General features: G+C 46.4%; 1 protein-coding gene and 1 pseudogene across 1 annotated transcript; one reads left to right on the top strand and one right to left on the bottom strand.

Moving 5' to 3' along the window:
* Positions 1 to 693: 693 nt before the first annotated feature.
* LOC133904585 (xyloglucan endotransglucosylase/hydrolase protein 24-like) lies at positions 694 to 1,481 on the bottom strand (annotated as a pseudogene).
* A 14,942-nt stretch (positions 1,482 to 16,423) lies between these two features.
* LOC133904586 (uncharacterized) lies at positions 16,424 to 17,893 on the top strand. The gene has a single exon (XM_062346067.1). The coding sequence runs from the start codon at positions 16,424 to 16,426 to the stop codon at positions 17,891 to 17,893; it is 1,470 nt and encodes a 489-aa protein (XP_062202051.1).
* Positions 17,894 to 19,148: the final 1,255 nt, after the last annotated feature.

The following is a 19,148-nucleotide window of genomic DNA, read 5'->3' on the forward strand; positions in this document are numbered from 1 at the left end:
TTAGATTCATCGCATGATTTTTTTTTTTAAAAAACTAGCAGCTGAGATATAGCATTTGCTTTTTCCATGTTCTTAGGTCATGCTCGGGTAGGGCTTTGAGGTTCGTCAATGTCGTTTTTAGGCTTAGAGGAATGCTCGGTGCAGTAGGTTTGCTAAGTGGTGGTGGTGGATGCGGATGCAAAGAGTTGGGATAGGGGCGAGTGAAGACTGGCTTGGATGGCGGCGATGGGGATGTCACCAGAGACAGGAAGAGGAGGGTGGGTCATGGGAGCGAGATGTTGCACAGTGTGAGCTAAGAGGAAAAAGAGGGGGAGGGGAGATGAACAATACCCATCCGGAAAAAGAAATGTTGTCCAATGGCTCATAATCATCGACTGTAATGAAGAAAAAAAATAGATGCTTGAAATGTAGCATTTTTCATATTTGTGCATCTTTTATTCTAATATGTTGTTTATCAGTTGTGGAGATTGTAGTATTGTCTGTAAAAATTATGCTACTATGGTTCTTCCCCGGCTATGGCTACCTTCAACTTTCACTGTTATAATTATAAAGACGAGAAAGTTCTTTATTTGTCATCAAAAGATAGTATAATCTCTTATCTACCACTGAAACAATCGTGTTCCCTTCCATGCCACTGGTTGAATTTTTTGTTCCCTTGTTTGCCATTTCTGTCTATTAGCTATGAGGTGGCTATTAAATTGAACCAAAAAAGATATTTTTGCCCTCATATTCTTCCTTTGTTCCTCTTCCTAACATAAGCCATGGCACGTGACTCTTCCCATTGAAATTGTCTCCGTTCACGTTGTCGGCATCTACATCTTTACATTCCTCTTCTTTTTCCACTAAAAGCGCAACAGGTGGCACCCTAACTTCTCTGTAGATGTAGACGTAGGGTGTGTCACGACTGTGGTATGTGCTAGTCCACCTCCCCTTGTCAATGTGGCTGGCGTCCCACATGCACGCATACAGGAACATGGGCTCCCCTCACACCTCTCCTGCCATGGAATCAGCCCACCATCGATGCACCACTCGATGTCCTTGTCCTCCTAGGCAGTGACATAGTGGTGGAAGTTGGAGGAGGAGTCGAAGGGGAGCTGATGGATTTGCTCCCGCCTGCTGCCACCTTCAACGTGGAAGTTGGTGTGGACGGTGCACTTGTCGTGGCTGAGGAGCTTAAAGTCGATCTCGTCCATGTTGGGGGAGCCCTCTAGGGAGGTGAGGTAGAGGTTGTAGTTGAGGCTCGAGGTGTCCCCGGGCGGTGCACGAATGGTTTTCGCAACAGCACCATCGAGGAGGTAGCAGCGGCAGGAGCACCAACGCGCGCCGCCGTGGTCATCGTAGGTGATGTCGATCTCGTCGGCGTGGAGCATGTGGCGGCAGGCTTCAAGGTAGTAGTCCACAATGATGTGGGCTAGCACCTCCGTGCCGTGGGGGTGGTGCGGGTGAGGCATCAACTCACCAAACTCGAATATAGACACCATGATAGAGAGTGGAAGGTGGTGAGGGATGGACAAGCCTACTCCACCAGTTCATAAGGGAGGCAGAGTACCTGCAGAGCCTTTAGCTTCCTGACTTGGGCCTCGTCAACATGTCTCTCCCCATCATGCTTGCCATCTAGGGCATCGAGAAGGAGCAGATCGGGGATGAACGAGGGCATGGGTAGTATGGTCATTAACAAAAAAAATTAGACACGTCATAGAACAAATATGCAAACAGTAGCTGTCAGAATGGACAACAATGACATGCAAGGGATGAAAGTAGAAGCAATGGCAAATAAAGTAGTGTTTGGATCGTTGAACAACCTGTACCTATACCATCCCGTCCCGAATATGAGCTCATCCTGTGCTTGGATCGTTGAACCGATCGATACAGATTCTAGTACATTCGGCTGAGATCCTGAACAAACTGGTTCCTGAAATCGGCCAAACGACGCTCCATCCAGGACAAACTTGTCCATGTAAACAGTACATATTGTTAAGACCTCAAATAAATTCTCGAAAAATCTAAAAATTTGCTAATATTCTTCTTATACAATGGACTAATTTCTAAAATTATTTACAGACCTAGGTTATATGGTGAAAAAATGAGTTCCTTTGTAATACTCTATTAATATATATATTTTTATCATTCAACCTATTTAGCCAACCAAATAGAATCTTGTAAAAGTTATCCTATTCTATACAACCAACCAAATACATTCCCGTACGATTCTATATATCTAACTAAACAACCTACTTGTACCATTATATCTAGGACCATCCTGTCCAGTCACATCCTATTTAGAACAATCCCATCTCATTCAATTTTGTTCAACTAACCAAACGCTACCAAATAAACTCAAATTTTCCATTGGCACACAAAGAATTAGGTTATCATTGGAAATAAGGAATTTTCTCTCTATAATGTGATGGTGTAGCTGGTCTATGCCATCCAGCGTCAGTCCGAAGAAAGAAGCGGCACTTCCTCTTAGGACTCTAGTGGATCACGATCAGGGTTTATGAATTCATTTAGCCACCGAAATGTGGTGGTCGATGAATTTTCCAAAATTCACGAATATCTGTATGAATTCGGCAGAAAGCAGACGAATTTGATTGATTTTTTTATTTTTTATTTTGAATTTGAATCGGACTGAAATGCAGTCGTATTCTGAATATGGTGCAGACCAAATTCGTTGAAAACCGCAAAATTCGAGCAGTTTTCGATGAATTTGTGAACATTGATCTCGATGAGCCTTTGTGTGCCTACAAACAATCCAAGTCCCACCATCTTTGTTCCAATTCGACTTAAAACATCTCTAATGGCAGCTCGATGCTCAAGAATTCAAGGACCTATTTGTAATTTGTGTTTAAGAGTTTTTAAACCAACTCTTGTGTTCATTTTTTTTTTGTTTTTTAAAAGTTATTTCATAGTAACTTCACAACCTATTACCTCTGGTAAGGAAAGAACAATGGCAGCCATCTCGGCTTCGAAAGGAAAGAAGTTGTTCAAATGTGTATCTTGGCATGCGAAGCAATGCCAATTATTTTTGCAAGCTGGTTATGGTTCACCAAATGATTTACACGCACGATCATTGTCAAGGTGCCCTTCATAATTTGCTGAGTTGGAGCATGCATGTGAGACACAACTGGATCCTTGGGTATGAACATTGGAAGGTTGTGTGGGCTAGCTGTACATGCATGCATGACTATTTTGTAGCAATTCTTTTCTCATAAGATTGTACAGCATGTTGATCAGTCTCAGAAATAATACCATGTGATGTGTCTTGCATATAAAGTTGAGTGCAGAATTAGCTAGCTCTATTATGGGCCGTGACGACGAGCGTCCGGTTGACCAGCTTCGTTTCACTGGATTGGAGTAGGACGGCGTGTCCTTGACGGACGGGCAGAGATGAGGTGTAGACGTGTAGTCGGTATTACAAGTGCACGTTAAGCACGCGATATGAACCGTCCGTTTTCAAATAATTCGTTGTACGATACATTCGGTGCAATGAAAAGTTACAAACCACGGTGGAAAAATATATATATATATATAGAGCTAGCTATATACATATAAAACTCCCAATATGCTAAATAAGTATTCAGCATGCCATCTACTTCCATAACGGGAAAAAATAGTAAATTTACTCTCACAACCAGAAAAAGAACTACCACAACAAAAAAAAATCGAGTTAAATAGCAACCAGAAAATCTATCTAACGAAAAAAGTAGTAAGTTCACTCCTGTAACCGAGTAAAACCGTTGTATCAATGATTTATAAACCGTCGATCTTATAAATACGTAAATGAAGTAGGAGATACTCCCTGTAGTTGAATCGTATACAAAAATACAAAGATTTTTATATAGATTCAAGCCTCCCGAAGGATAATAGCCCCACATCATATGGTCTTGTATTGATCTTTGAGAAATATTATAAGGAGAGGGTCTTAGCTAGCTTAGATGATGTTGGCAGAAGAGAATGTCTTTCATGAACAAGTACGGCGAGAGCACACTCACATGAATGGCTCAAGCTCGGAGAAGATGTGGAGAGGAAGGAACACCAAATGTATTGATCGTCTAAAGATTTGTCGTCTGGTCTGGTGGCTAGGGGTCTATATTTATAGTGTCATTTGGGGGTGTAAATGTACAAGTATACTCTTACAGAGATAAGGGTACAAGTTACCGCAATACTATATGGACCTAGGACCGGTCAAACTTACACAACTCAAGCTCTAGTAAAAATATTTTTACCCCTACCTAGAAAATATTATCTATTATGGTAAATACAGTGATGCAAGCAATCGTAGGGGTGCGATGCTGAGTCGGTCGTCAATTGCCGCACTGTGCCGCACTGTCGTAGGTGTCAGGATGGCCTCTACTTGCACTGGCATTAACTGTCGCTCACTTCGTGTCAGATGACTGCAGGAGTTGTCCTTCGTTTGCTGATATTTCCCTTGGAGGCTAGCTGCCTCCCCTACCTGGAGAAGGAGATCGTGATGAGCTCTTATAGCCTCTAGAGGTTGTAGTCTCTGTGGGGATCCCGGAGCCTTAGGGCTCCATAGTAGCACCAGATGGTGACTCCCTAGTAATACCCGTGGGCTGAGGTATTTCCCCCAACAGTACCCCCTCATCTGTTGGCTCTGAGGTTCGAAGGGGTGAGCAGATGTTAGAAGAAATTAGCTCCAGCCCAGCCTCATAGTCAAGGTCTCCTGAACAACCCCTCGCCATCGGAGAGTCTCTCCGTAGTGACCGCGAGTGATGGTGGCGAGGCTCTGATAGAGACGATATAGTTCGGAGGGAATTACTTAGTTCCGCTTGGGCTCTAAAGCCTATGTGGAGGCTGTTGGCATGGTCGTCGTTGGAGCTGAAGGCCGTCATGGTTGTGACAGAGGCACGTGCTCCGGATCCCATGTGGGGGCCAGAGTGAGCCCTTCAGCTCCCTGATGGTGAGTCCTTTCGCCACTTGAATCGTCACAGTGGAGATTACGTGTGGAAGCAAGGTATTCTCCTCATTTTCTTGGCCCAAAGTATTTAAGGACGTGAAGTGACAGTGGTGCAGTTGACTGGGTAATGCGTGGGTTAGCTGGGGGTCTTGTGCTCACAGCCCTTGCACGCGCCGAAAGGAGTCCTGAGCCATGAATGTGACGAGACGAGCGTGTAAAAAACCAGGGTGTCGTCGTAGGATGTTGCCACGTGTACGAGTATCGACCAGGATGTAGCCACAGGCCCCTAGGGGACTAATGGGAAGTGTTGTGAAGTGACACCCAGAGTTGTTCTGTTTCCTTCCCCAGGCGTGCGTGGCTGATCGGTTCGTCTATAAAAGTCGGGGTCACCCAGCTAATTCCTCACTACTGTGTGAGGGAGCATTTCTCCTTGGCTTGAGCATGGAACCCTCTTCCTTCTCAATGTCGGAAATGACGATGGCTTTGACTGGTTCGTCACCTTCAACGTCTACCCTGGCTCCGCCTGTCGTGGTGCCTTTGAAGGCGAGTGATCTCTCGGGCATGCTTGCAAGGCTAGAGCCAGTGCTTGCAGGTTGGAACCGATGACCATCGTGCTTTCATCCTTGCTGAGGGGGCCGCCTCCCATTGCTCTGGCTCAACTTCCAATCCGAGCGTTCGCTCCCCTCAAGATCATCGATATCTCCGGCTATGAAGGGGAGGCCGACTAGGATCTTCTGATGAAGGAAATTGATGAGGAGGAGAAGGCAAAAGCGAAGAAAGGGGCGGCCCAGATGGAAAAAGAGGCCAAGGAGGAGGGAAAGAGGGTTGTGGAGGAGGTCTCTTCATTATCATCCTCATCTTTTGACAGCTCGAGGGCTGATTACTACATCAGCTTCCGCAGTGGTAGGCCTTAGATGAAGCGCATACGCCACTTCATACGCGGCCACTATTAGGGCTCGATGTTTTTTTTTGTCACCTTGTACTCTTTCTCCCCCTGGTTTTCTCTCTCAGGATTTGTTTCCTGTATGTTGGTGCTTTTCTTTGTAAGTATCCTTTGGATGTGCAAGTTTTTAGTAATATAACTAAATCCTTGGAACCGCTTAGTGTGTTTTCTCGGATCGAAGTGTATAGCAATCCTCCAAACATGTGGCCAGATATGTCTTTGTGCACTTCTAGCATGATATACCCTTTCTTCTATTCGATGTCGGTTCAGACTCCTCTTTAAAATTGTTCTAGATTTCTGGCTTGAAGCGATCCACTGGAGCTCAGCAGATGGGCTTCGGAGGTGGGGCCATCCAGAGCCGCGTGGCGGTGCGCTGGACGAGTTGCCGAAGGTGAAGGGGATGGCGAGGTCGGGGGAGGCGATTCGTGACCCCCTTGGCCCTTAGCTATGGCCAGGCTCTGGAGACAGGGCCATCCGGAGCTCCACGGCAGTTTGCTAGAGGTGAAGGCGATGGTTAGGCTGGGGAGGCGATCCGTGACTCCCTCGGCCCTTAGTCACGGTCAGGCTTTGAAGGTAGCGCCATCCAAAGCCCCACAACAGTTTGCTGGAGGTGAAGCTGATAGCTGAGCTGGGGGAGGCAGTCCACAACCCCCTCAGCCCATAGCCGCATTCCGACTCTAGAGGTAGGGCCATCTGGAGCCCCACGAAAGTTTGGTGGAAGTGAAGCTGATGGGTGGTCTAGGGGATACAGTCCGCGACCCCGTTGACCCTTAGCCGTGAATAGGCTCTAGAGGTAGGGCCCTCCGGAGCACTGCGGCAATTTGCTGGAGGTGAAGGCAATAGCTGGATCAGGTGAGGCGGTCTGCGACCACCTCGGCCCTTAGCTGTGGCCAGGCTCCAGAGGTAGGGCTATCTAGAGCCCCACGACATTTGCTGGAGGTGAAGACTATGGCTGGGCTGAGGGAGACGGTCCGTGACCCCCCCTCGACCCTTAGCCGCACCAAGGCTCCAGAGGAAGGGCCATCTAAAGCCCCACGGTGGTTTGCCAGAGGTGAAGCTGATAGCTAGGCTAGGGGAGGTGGTCCGCGACCCCCTCGGCCCTTAGCTGTGGCTAGGCTTTGGAGGCATGGCCATCCGGAGCCCTGTGATGGTTCATCAGAGGTGAAGCCAATGGCTGGGCACGAGGAGGCGGTCCGCGACCCCTCAGCACTTAGCCGCGGCTAGGTAGTGGGCAGTGGAGGAGTCCATACCCACTTCCATGACACACAGAGTGGACTTTTACTTAATATTTGGTATGTTCTTTATGTATGATATGTGAATATGTATAGATGAGATTGTATTGTACTGACTTCACCTTTTGCCTTATATTTTTGGTCGCACCAATGCTTCGATTGTCTCCCCTTTTCCTGGCCCCCTCGCCTCCTGCGGTCGCTAGTGGCCGGTGAGTGTGATTCTCTAGGGGTATTTTGTTGAGTTGGGTGTGAGCAAAGTTGAATTCTTATTACCTTCTGACCCAGGCTATCGAGGATGTCCCTCTGGTGCGTGGCATCCACACTACTGAGGTTTGCAAAGCCTTCCAGGTGACCTAGGCATAATACGCCTTCTAGGTGACTTAGGCATACTACACTTGCAGGTGTGTAGGCTCCACTACCTACCAAGGCTATGCAATGCCTTCCAGGTGACCTAGGCTCGATGCCTTTCAAGTGACCTAGGCATGCTATGCCTACAGGTGTGTGCTATGCCTACAGGTGCGTGGGCGTGTCTGCCACCGAGGATGTCCCTCAGGTGCGTCGCATCTCCACTGCTGAGGATGTCCCTTTTGTGCGTGGTATCTATACTACCAAGGCTATCTAATTCCTTCCATGTGACCTAGGCTTAATATGCCTTCTAGGTGATCTAGGCATGTTGTGCCTGCAGGTGTGTATGCTTTCATTATTGTGTACTATTTAAGCGAAGGTATAACTTAAACTAAGTTTTGCTACCTAATGTTTGAATAGAGATATAGCTTAAGTTTGATAGTCTACTGTTGTCAGTGAAAGACTAGTTGCGGCACAAGTGATGGCTAGGTCGGATGACTATTCTTAGCACATGCCAAACTAAGATATAACTCAAGTTTCGTTTGTCTATGGTGAACAGAAATATGACTTAAGTTTTACTATGTATTGTTGAAACAGAGATATAACTTGAGCTCTACTGTTTCTACCTGGTAGCTATCTGTTGTAGAGACTTACAATAGCTAGGCTAGATACTGGCTAGGCAAACTATTGCTAGATAGTCATAGGCATACCTTTGCCAAAATTAGGTCTCCACCGCAAGGCTGGAGGCTCGGAAGACCTCATAGCTCCGAAGCGAGGGAAGGGTTGGCCCCTCTGGTCTGAGTCCGGAGGGTTTTGGTCTTGTGGACCTTCGAAGCACCCAGGGCCTTCTTGTCGGGGCCCAACGTCCTTTTCCCCCAGTCGACCCTACCTGTACTGAGCCTGATAGGGGAGGCCCACTAAGAGCTTTGATCGTCTGAAGCCTAAGGCGGGTCCCCTCGTGTCCGAGACCTGTCGGGCTCTATTATGGTTAGGGCTGTCGGGGCGACTCAGCCCTTATCATTGGGGTATTGTATTGTCGACGGTAGAGTTGGTGGTGACAGAGAGGGGTTGGAGGCCTAGAGACCTGCACATGGACCCACTCCAGTCTTACCACCCTTGTGTCGCCTATCACCGGCTTCCTCCCTTACCGGGTGTCCTTCCTACCTTTCGAGGTACTCCTCCTGGAAAGTTATGAGTGTCCGACAGTCATCTGTATTGTGGCCTTGTCCAGGCCTGTGCAAGATACACCCATACTCTCTTCCGGTGGTACCAGAGCTTGTGGTCAGCGTCATGGGCATCGGCGGGGGCTGTTCACATCGTAGCTCATGGTTTCCCCATAGCCCTTTTCCATCCGGGGAAGCCGATGAGGCTGTCAGGCGAACTAGCTCTCAGAGCCAAAGTAGTTCTAACTACGCCTTCTCGACCGAGGTGGACTCGGAGCCTCTTTCACGCAGTTGACGTCATGATTGCTACGTCGATGGTGTTGGTGGGGTCTGCGCGACCTGGAGTCCTAGGCCTATTGGAATCCTCTTGTGCTAGAGGGGGTCGAGAAGGATAAAGAACATATCACCTCCAAACCAAAACTGGAAACTACGCAGCGGAAGATTAACAACTATGAATAAAAAAACTTAGGTGAAGCCATATTCCCTTAGGCTCCACCCAAAAGCATGTCACTCGAGTAGTTTGCACTACTCATTCCCGCCACCTACATCGGCGGGCATGAAGTAGCCAAGCACGAGCCCCTCCTCACCTGTGGAACCTGAAAGAGCAACGTCAGTACGAAGGTACTCGCAAGATTTAATCCATAATATGTACATATAATAACCCAACTTCAAGGATGTATTTAAGTCATTAACAAGGAGTAGGCAACAAGATTAAGTAAATTCATAAGCGAAGCAACCTAGACACCTATGTGTGAGCATCTATACTTAACCAAAAGTACATTTTCTACCATGTAACCAACAACTTGAACATAAATGTAACTAGAACCATCTCATGTAAGCAATAACCATAAACAACCATCCCAACTTACCATACAATATCAAACATCCCCAATTTCATAAACTCTACGATCGGTGAAAATGGACAGAAGCATGCTCATGACCGAGAGGTAATAATTCAAATTGTTTTTACACGCTGCAAGGGGTACTCCTGTACCTATACAACTCGAGGACCATTCAACTCATGTGTCCACACAAGCCCACGTAAGGGGGTACTCGTGTCAACCTTTCCTAATAAGTCCCAACCGTTTGATAATGCACCGATATGTGTGGTGGTCATCTAGAACTACTCCCAAAGCAAACTGGATACCCCTACAAGCCTGTTATGCCCACGACACCATCGGCTCGTATGCCAAAAGGTCACATCTACATAGGTATGTGGCTTATCGTCCCCATATGCAACATGTAGTAAGTACGGAACATGCTAAAGCCAACTACACCGGTGGACGGTGCTTAAACGATGCAAGTGGTCTATAGCATCTGGGCTCCTCTCTCGAATTACACCGAGGAACCCCTCCGCTAAAGAAGATACCCCTAGCACCGCCCATATCTCACCTCGTCCTCACCTTTCATACAACCCACATCATTCTCATTGTGTTTGTAAATAATAAGTAATTCCTAAGCTCGTAAACAATGGTTGCACCATCGCTTGACTTCTACCGAGGACCTATGCATTGCTAAGCATTTCGAATAACTCTTAAGTTAGACATTGATAAGGATAATAAGGCTACAAGGATATAGATAATCAACAACTCAAGGTAGAGGTAATGCAATTAATATAGGTTGTACCCATATAAACCCGACATCAACTCGCTAACCATGCAAAGGTACATAAGCAACCACTTATCAATTTAAACTCCATTCAATTCAAACAAAGGTGCAATATGCTTAGATGTTTGTCTTGCATGCTTGAATATTAATAGAGCACCATGCTTCAAAAAATATTTGCAAAAGACCACCAAATGATTAGGGTTTTGAAGTTTAAAACCCCGGGCAAGGTAACCTAAGTACATACAACCTTGAAGGGCTGGAGGTCAGACCGACGTAGAGGTGGCGGTCTGACTGTCGGTCTGTAGAAGGTTTTGGCGCATGGTGGTCAGACCAATGGTATGTTAGCAGTTAGACTGCCATTTGGCGGTCAAACCAACCCTAGTAGTGGTCAGACCACGAGACCCTGCCAGTGCCACTTTACGAGGCCACCGGCGAAGGCTCCAGTGAAACATTCAACCACGATGGGTACCAAAATGCTCTATAGAACTAGTGGAGTGCTTCCAAAGTGATTTGGATAATATTCACTGAGCTAAACTCAAAATACCCCATGGATAAGCCCTAGGATAGGGTTAAGCTTGGGTCTAAATGGAATGAGGATCGATTAGAGCTCGGGAATGATGGATAAATAGTAGGGGATGTCTCACCTTAGCATAACGAAGCTTTCTATTGGGGATTATCACTTCAGAGAAGCTCTGATTTGGGTCAGATTGCGGGATGGGTCGTATAGACCGCGAGATGGGTTGGTCAGACTGTGGGAAGCCCACGTGGCAAGCCTATGTGTCTGCCCCCTGACAGTCAGACCGCGGGGAATCCCGGTCAGACTATGAGAACGGTCTCACGCTGAAAACTTGATTCTATTCCCCTTTTTCTATTCTTCTTCATCTCTAGGGCATTTAGGGTTTTCCTAAAGGGCTCTAAACTATCTACAATTACTTTTGAAACATGTTTACACTAAATTTATCAAAAGAATGCACATAAACATAATGTCATAATGATTATGAATGCTTAATCATGTGATTAGCATTTTGGGATGTGACACAGTGGCAACGATCAGAGTTGAAGACGGCTGAAGTTGATTTGTCTTCATGCAGGTGGCAAGCTCAAGTGGTGGGGAGACGATGACGACTGGCAAATGACTTTTGGGCAATGGCAGACATACTCGGGCGGCATGGCTCTTGTGTGACGAATAGGCAGAGGGGTTACGGATGGCGGGCTCTTGGGTGGAGGAGTAGCGTATGGAGGATGGGTGGATGATCGACAGGGCTCTCAGGTCTGTGGGTGGTGGCGGGCTCTCGAGCGTAGGGGCGGTAGACGACGGACATGCGATAGGTGGATGGGCGGTGGGGATCATGTATAGAGGGGCAGCAGATGACAGACGTGCAGCAGCTAGATGGGCGTCGCACTCTTGGGCACATGGGCGACAGATGGAGGAGGAGCGATGGGGTGAACGGGAGGTAGAGCTCTCGACCCTGGTGAAGGTGCATTTAGCCCCTAAATATGATTTTGGTAATTAATAACAATACCTATGGACTAACAATTGTATTAAGAATTGTTAGTAGGTTGTTCCATAGGTGATGCATGGAGGATTGGGCATGGATTCATTGAGGAATGACACGTGATTGAGATAAATGCATCAAGATAAATGAGCTCTAGATGATGCTCGGATAAGTGGTGATAATACACATGGACTAACAATTATATTGAGAATTGTTAGTAGGTTGTTCCATAGGAGATTCCTAAGTGATAAAACATGGATTCGTTGAAGAATTCCATGAGATCAAAAGATGTGCATCGAGGTCATTGAGCTCTAAGTGATGCTCATGTGATGAAGAAGAATCTAGAAAGGAAGAGACATCGGAGTTTGATGATGGTCTTAAAATATTGACAATAAGCGTGAAGACCAAAGTTACTAGTGGAAATTAAGTAACTAAAGGTATGGAATTGTCAATTGAATTTTATAGACTAACCTATATGCTATGTGCTTAAGAGTAAGTTGGGGTTAGGTTCCATATGAAGGCAAATATTAAATTGAGATATTCAATGTGTTGAATTGGAAGAGGAAGATCAAGAAAGCTTAGTGGATAACTTGTGTGCTTGATGTTTGCAGTTCATACCTTGGTGGTGAACCGGATGAAGATGGTGTGAAAAGAAAAGTCTTCTATGCTTGTTGCATGATAAGCAATCAAGTAAACTTCATAAAACTGCCAAAACATCAAGAGATGATCGAGCTGGGAAGCGAGGATGACAAGCAGTAAGTGAAGAGTTGATAACAAGCCTAAAAGAAGCATCATGACTTGGATGATGTGTTTGTCAAGTCCAAAGAGATGGCTAGCTTAAGGCAAAGGTATAAAATGTAGGTCATTTTCTTCTAGCGGTCAATGGCAATTTGAAAAGAGAAATGACCGAATCGATAGGATAAATATCGTAATATTAAAAGGGGTCTAGATGATTGCTTGAATTTTTACCATGTGTTGATAAGCTCAATCTTGCATGTGCATACTCTCTTTGATATTGCTTGAATTTTTACCATATATTGATAAGCTCAATCTTGCATGTGTATACTCTCTTTGGTAGGATGTAATAGTGTACAAATGAGTTTTGCAAATAACTCAAGTCTATATTCCTACTCCATATAGCATGTCACTAAGTTTGTAAATGTGTTTTGCAAGTTTTCATAGTGAATGTTTTAACCCTTGGTCACATAGAACCTTTAGATTGCAAATTTGTTTTTGCAAAAGATTAAGGTTTATGCAATTTTCATTGTGGTGGATCTTTAGACTATGCTTTAGATTTGATCCAATGTGTTTAAGATCAAGCAATCAATTGAGATGTATAGCACTCTAAATAAGCTTTCCGTAGAGTCCAAGATCACCTAAATCAAACATCGGGTTAGAAAGTTATCGTTATTTCTCTGAGTGTCAAGTGTGTTGGTTAGGGAGTAGCGGTCTGACCGTCAAGAACTCCTGTCTGACCGCTAGGGTGGCGGTCTGACCGCCAAGATGGCCGGCCTGACCACTGGAGCTTACAGAGAACTTTCATCTATCTGTAATATGTGGCGATCTGATCGCCAAGGTTGCCGATCTGACCGTCAGGTGTTGTCGGTCTGACCGTCAGGTGTCACCGGTCTGACCGTCTGAGAACAGAGAGTTTTGGTAGTCTGTTCGAGGCACACGGTCTGACTGCCAAGGTGACCGGTCTGACTGCCCGAGGCTTGAAAAGGCTGTAACGACTAGTTTTAGAGCCGTTGGACGAGTGACGGTCTGATCGCCAATTGTATTGCAGTCTGACCGTTAAATATGTAGAGAAGTCAGACTTTGATCAACGGCTATATTTCGGGTTGTGGCCTATATATATCCTTTGTCAAGCAACTTGGAGGATCTCTCCTGCCCCCATTAAGCATCCTTGAGCAAAATGAAGTTCTCCCCACACATTTATGTATGTGTTGCACAAAGAGAGGGTTGTGATGCAAGAATCAAGTGCATTTGCATTAGTGATTGAGCTTTAGACACTTGGTGAGAGTTGAGTTCGTCTTAGCTTGTTATTCTTGGTGTTTACCAACACCTAGACAGTGCAATGGTGTTCTGATCTGATGATCTTCTCAAAGAAGCTTGTGAAAAGGCCTAATGTGATTGTGAGAGATTTCGTGCACGCCCTACCGAAGTGGTAAATGCAATTCTAGTGGAGTCGAGATAGTGAGTGATTCATTGGATTAATCCAGCTCAAGATCACATTGCTCGTGGTGAGCCTCTTGTGGTGAGAATTGCATACTTGATAGAGGAGCAGTTAAAGGTTTGAACCCATCTCAACATAGATTAGGGGAGATCGAAAAGTTTTTGAGACCACGGTAAAAAATTCAGTGTCTCCTTTGTGCTTTGCCTACTTAAGTTTATTTACTTTGAGCAATTTACATCCCAGAATTATAACTGCTTACATATCACCCTAGGTTGCAAACCCTAATATAAACATAGAATTGATCACTTCCATTGAGACATAGATTTTGGGGGTTTCATATGTGTTGTAATCGATTGTTTTTAATTTCACATCTTTATCGATTATATCTTCCTAGAATTTTTAGAACAGCATATTCACCCCCCTCTAGTCAGCCTCCTTGATCCTACACCTGGGGGTAGGAGCAAGGCTCTCGGGGCCGGGGGTGGTGGCGGGGTTGGATTGGGGATTAGGGTGGCAGTGGTTGGGGTTGGTTGGGAATGGGGGGATAATTGAGGGGCGGTGGGGTTGGATTGGGAATTGACCTATTTGTCATATAAAGACGAGTAAACTGGTGTCACAGGTATGAGTGAGCTTTACTCATACTCATACACGTCGGATAGCAATTTGCGCTTATGAACGTGCCCGTGGACATCAAATGAGGAACAAATTTGATTCTATTAGAGTTTTTATCAATAGATAAACAAATAAACAGTTGATAAACGAGTCCCTCCTAAGGGTCTGATAGAGCTTAGCCGCTCGACCAGGATGGCATTGAGAACAAAGCCCAAGCTCGTCTGCAGCCTCAGGTGGCAATGGCAACCAGAGAGAGAGAGAGAGATGATCAGATGGGAGCAAGCGGAAAGTGGTATTCTGGAGTGTGTGCGCGTGAGTGGGCTCTATCTGGGCCGTGCTCGTGCCTTGAGTAGAGAATTCCTTAAGTACACCTTAGTTACTTTCGCTATTATTTCTCCATCGAAGTTGTTGCTTAGGTTAGCTATTCGCTATTATTTCTCCATGATATAGTTTTCAGCTACTTCTACTCTATCTATTAGCATCTCCTTATAAGTATTAAGATGATATACAATACTTTATTTTATTATTAAAATAAAGTTATCACCGGCAACAAACATTGATACCATTTCAGCCAGGCCTTAGCAAGCATGCTTAAAGCACCATGGATGAACGTATGGTGTAAAATGTTTAGTATTATTATTAAAGTGAAACTAACACCAGTAGAATGCCTTGGCATTAATGTTGATTATAGCAAATTCTCCAAATTAATAGAGGTCCAGTCGTAGAGCATTGCATGTGGCATGTGCATTGAGGCGTGTGAGTAGAGGTTGTTTACTAACTAGTAATAGACCTTTATCTCTTCTCATATTCACCCATATGGGTCTTGCTCACCTGAATTATATATATTGATTGAAGGGAGGTATGCTAAGCAAAATTATATTTATTAAAAAGAAAAATGTTTGATTGGTTGTATCGGTCCAAACAGATGAAGCTGAGTTTCTGTTTAATTAGCTGAATCTAAAATCGTATGAGCAGATACAAGAGTTAAGATTGTGATTGGTCATTCGTATAAAGGTTATTCCGTAACATTGATAAGCATACTGTTTTATATGAGCGGATGCAGAAACTTGTATTTATAAAATCAGACTAGAACAATATATATAGACAACCAAATTAACTTCTTTTTAAAATTATACACATCCACTGCACTAAATTCCTCGTCTACAAACAACCAATCAACCCCTTAGCCGCCGCAATGCTAATTCGCTTCTTTCTCTCGGCAGACTTCTCACTAGTACCACGGTTATACGAGTAGCGCTATTACGGCATGTCCTCTTACCACGCCCACTACAGCCCATTTTACCCGTGATATGTGCATCCTCGTCGCTTAATATCGGTCACAACTCCCACTGCACATATCTCAAAGGGAGATCAACGGCTCAGCACTTACGAACACACGCCCTCGACGGCACAAAAGAGTTTGCATGCATGCCTACCTATTGGAGGCCATGTTTATGCACCCTTACACAATCACACGACATGCATGTCATCATGCTTATTCATTAACCCGAACAAATTAAACAATAATTTATCGGTAATTATTTGGGTTTGTATTTTAGTTGGACTCTGGTGGCGTCCTCCGATCAAGCAACAACCAGAAGAGGGAAGGAAGGACAATGTGAGAGTCCGAGTCCAGGGCGATGGGAATCCGCCATGAGAGGAGTCCAGGCCGAGTCCGACAAGAACTTACCCATCTGGGACGCTTCCGCTCGATGATTACCTCGATCGCGCTGTGTTGAACGCGAGTCTTGGGAAAGCATTTTAAATGGACACCACCATCACCATCGATCGGTGCTGCTGACCTTCTGCAGCGTGCATGCATGAGGAGGAAGAACAACAACCTGCCGCCTCTCATCTTCATCTTGCGATCGAGTAGGGGAGGAGCCCTAGGATTCTCTACTCTTCGGTCACCTGCGCGAGTCGGATCACCATGGCGCAGCAGCCGCCGGGCGAGGCGACGACGTACACGGTGAAGGAGATCACCGAGGCCGTCGCCTTTCTGCAGAAGATCGGGGCGTGCTTCAAGACGAACCCGCACGTCCGTGACGAGTTCTTCACCCTCATCACTGGACTCGGAGAGGGCGGCGGCGACGCCCGGACCGTGGCGGCCCGCGCGAGCGAGCTCCTAGGAGACCAGCCGGACCTCCTCGCGGAGTTCCGCGCCTTCCTCCCCGGCGCCGAGGTGTCAAACGAAGACGTTGCTGCGGCAAGGACACGACGCAGCAGCCGCGCGATGGAAAGGAACAGCCGGTGCCGGCCGGTGGTGCCAACGGCGGAGCCAAACGTGGGGGCTGGTGCCGGCGACGCACAAGGCTATGGGTTGCTCCCAGAGAGGGAAAGGGAAGGAGGCCGCCGCGCAGCTGCCGGCGTTTGCGGTGCCGGCGGCGACGCGCATGAGGACCCTCGGCTCCGCGAGGCCGTTGAGTTCTTGAGGTGGGTGCTTGAGCACGCGGGCACTGAGGTTTACTCGAAGTCCCTCAAGGTGGTGTTTGACGCGGGGGACGACAACAGCATGGACGCCAACGTGATCTACGAGCGCGCCAGGGAAGCGTTCGGCCCGGCGTACGGCCACCTGCTCCGCGGCTTCTGCGGATACCTCCCGGGGAGAGCGGAGTGGGAGGAACAAGAAGCGCGTCGCCAGGCGCCGAAGCGAAAGCACGCGACCGATGCCGACACGCCGAGCAGAGCCGCCAAGACGCCCAGCGCTGACGACGGCAGCAGCAGGCACGCCCTCCATATCGGCGAATGCTCGGGCGGCGGGGCCGCGTGGCGGGGCCATGACGATTACGACGTACCGCCGTACAGGCCGGCCAAAAAGCCGCGTGCCGACGACTACAACCGCCGGATCTCCCATCGCGTCGGGGAAGGCTCCAGCACCGGGGCCACAGCGCGGGGGCAGTGCCGGCGCTACAGCACCGGCGAATGCTCCAGCGCCGGAGCCGCAGCGCGGGCGCGGGGCCCCGACGACGACGAGTTCCTGCGCTTCAGGGCGGCGTGGAAGTTCGAGACCGACTACTCGATCCTGGTGGCCACGATGGCGCGCGCGGAGCAGCTGCTGCAAGAGCCCGCCGACGAGGCTTCCCTGGAGGAGCTCTTCCCAAGCCGCGAGTGCCAGGAGTTCCTCGAGAGGTTCTACGGCGAGGAGTGGTGGGGGTTCCGGAAGGCGCTAGAGAACGGCAACAGGACTGGCCCAGCGCTAGAGGTGGTGCTGCGCAGGCTGAGGCGGAAGGAAGAGGATGCCATCGAGGACGCGAGGGGGCGGCAGGACCCTGCCCGCGCCGCCGTGAGGCTCAACGAGCTCGTCACAGAAAGGCTGGACAAGGAGCGCCACCGCAGAACGCTGGTGATCACGGTGCATGAACGGCGCGCGTGGCCGGCCGTGACATCGTCAATAACTTGATATGGAGCACGTGATCAACGGAGCAACGGGCCAGATCAACTTACACAACCGAAATTAGTTGATCAACGGTGACGATTGGAGGAGGTTTAGTGAGTCCAGTTTACTGAAATTGTTATATCATTCGCAGCCAGATCATTGTTAATGTTTACGAAAACTACTAAGTTCCTATTCTAGACAACTTAGGTTTAAGCATAAGCCAGTTTACGCATAACTGTCAGCTTAAGCTTAACTGTCCACATGAACTTTTGTCTGAGAAAACCCTGAGAAGCGTGTGTCCTGTTCTGAACGATTTTTAAAATTTGAGTTTATTGTCGGTGTAGGTGATAAAAAATCTATTTTTTAATAACAGAATAGCAGTATTCTAACCCCTACATCATGAGATGCACATAGCTGTTCATTATTACAAACTATAGGCATACACCCAACTTAAATAAAGATTGCAACATAACTTTCCGAAGGCACATAAAAAAGAAAAGAAGATACTCAACACAAATTTTATTACTACACTTCCACCCATACTTGGTAAAAATTTCCATCGTCTCCAAAAGACGGCATGCAGACTTCAAACCACAAGACACTAGAACCAAAGGCCAAATGAATCTAGCAAAAGGACAACCGAAAAATAATTGTTGTATTGTTTCATCAGCAGTAAAAAAATAATATTTTAGACAACCCTTTTATTTTATTTTAGCCATATTATCTTTTATTAATATTACCCCTTGTTGCAAGTATCAAAAAATATCTTTATCTTCAAAGGAACCTTTAGCTTCCATATGATGTTCTTATGGGGAACGACATCATTGTTAATTAAGGCCTTATACATGGACTGCACAGAAAATCTACCATTTTGAAGAAGAGACTATTTAAAAATGTCTTGCTGGTTATCAAGCTGGACATTAACAATAGTTCTAATCAGATCATACCAAGCAATCAATTTGTCACCATTTAAAGGTCTGTGAAAAGAAACATTTAGAGGCATTGAATTCATCACATCATCAACTAACAGTTGTGGTTTTCTTATAAACAATATTATAGAGATTTGGATATTTATATTTGAAGGCCCATCTCCCTATCTAAACATCTTTTCATAATCTAATATGTCTCGCATTATGCAAGTTAAAAGAACCTAAGTTTAAGAACTCTTGTTTGATCTTCATAGGACCCTACCAAAATTGTGAATCCCTTAGATTCTTATCCACTTGAGCAATGTCTTGGTTCATAGAAATTTATTCCTGAGAATTTGTTTCCATGGCCT

Source organism: Phragmites australis, chromosome 22 (assembly GCF_958298935.1).
Source record: "Phragmites australis chromosome 22, lpPhrAust1.1, whole genome shotgun sequence".
Lineage (NCBI taxonomy): Eukaryota > Viridiplantae > Streptophyta > Magnoliopsida > Poales > Poaceae > Phragmites > Phragmites australis.

What these genes read in the sequence shown, in the direction of transcription:
- LOC133904586 (XM_062346067.1), top strand. Translation starts at nt 16,424, where the DNA reads ATGGCGCAGCAGCCGCCGGGCGAGGCGACGACGTACACGGTGAAGGAG.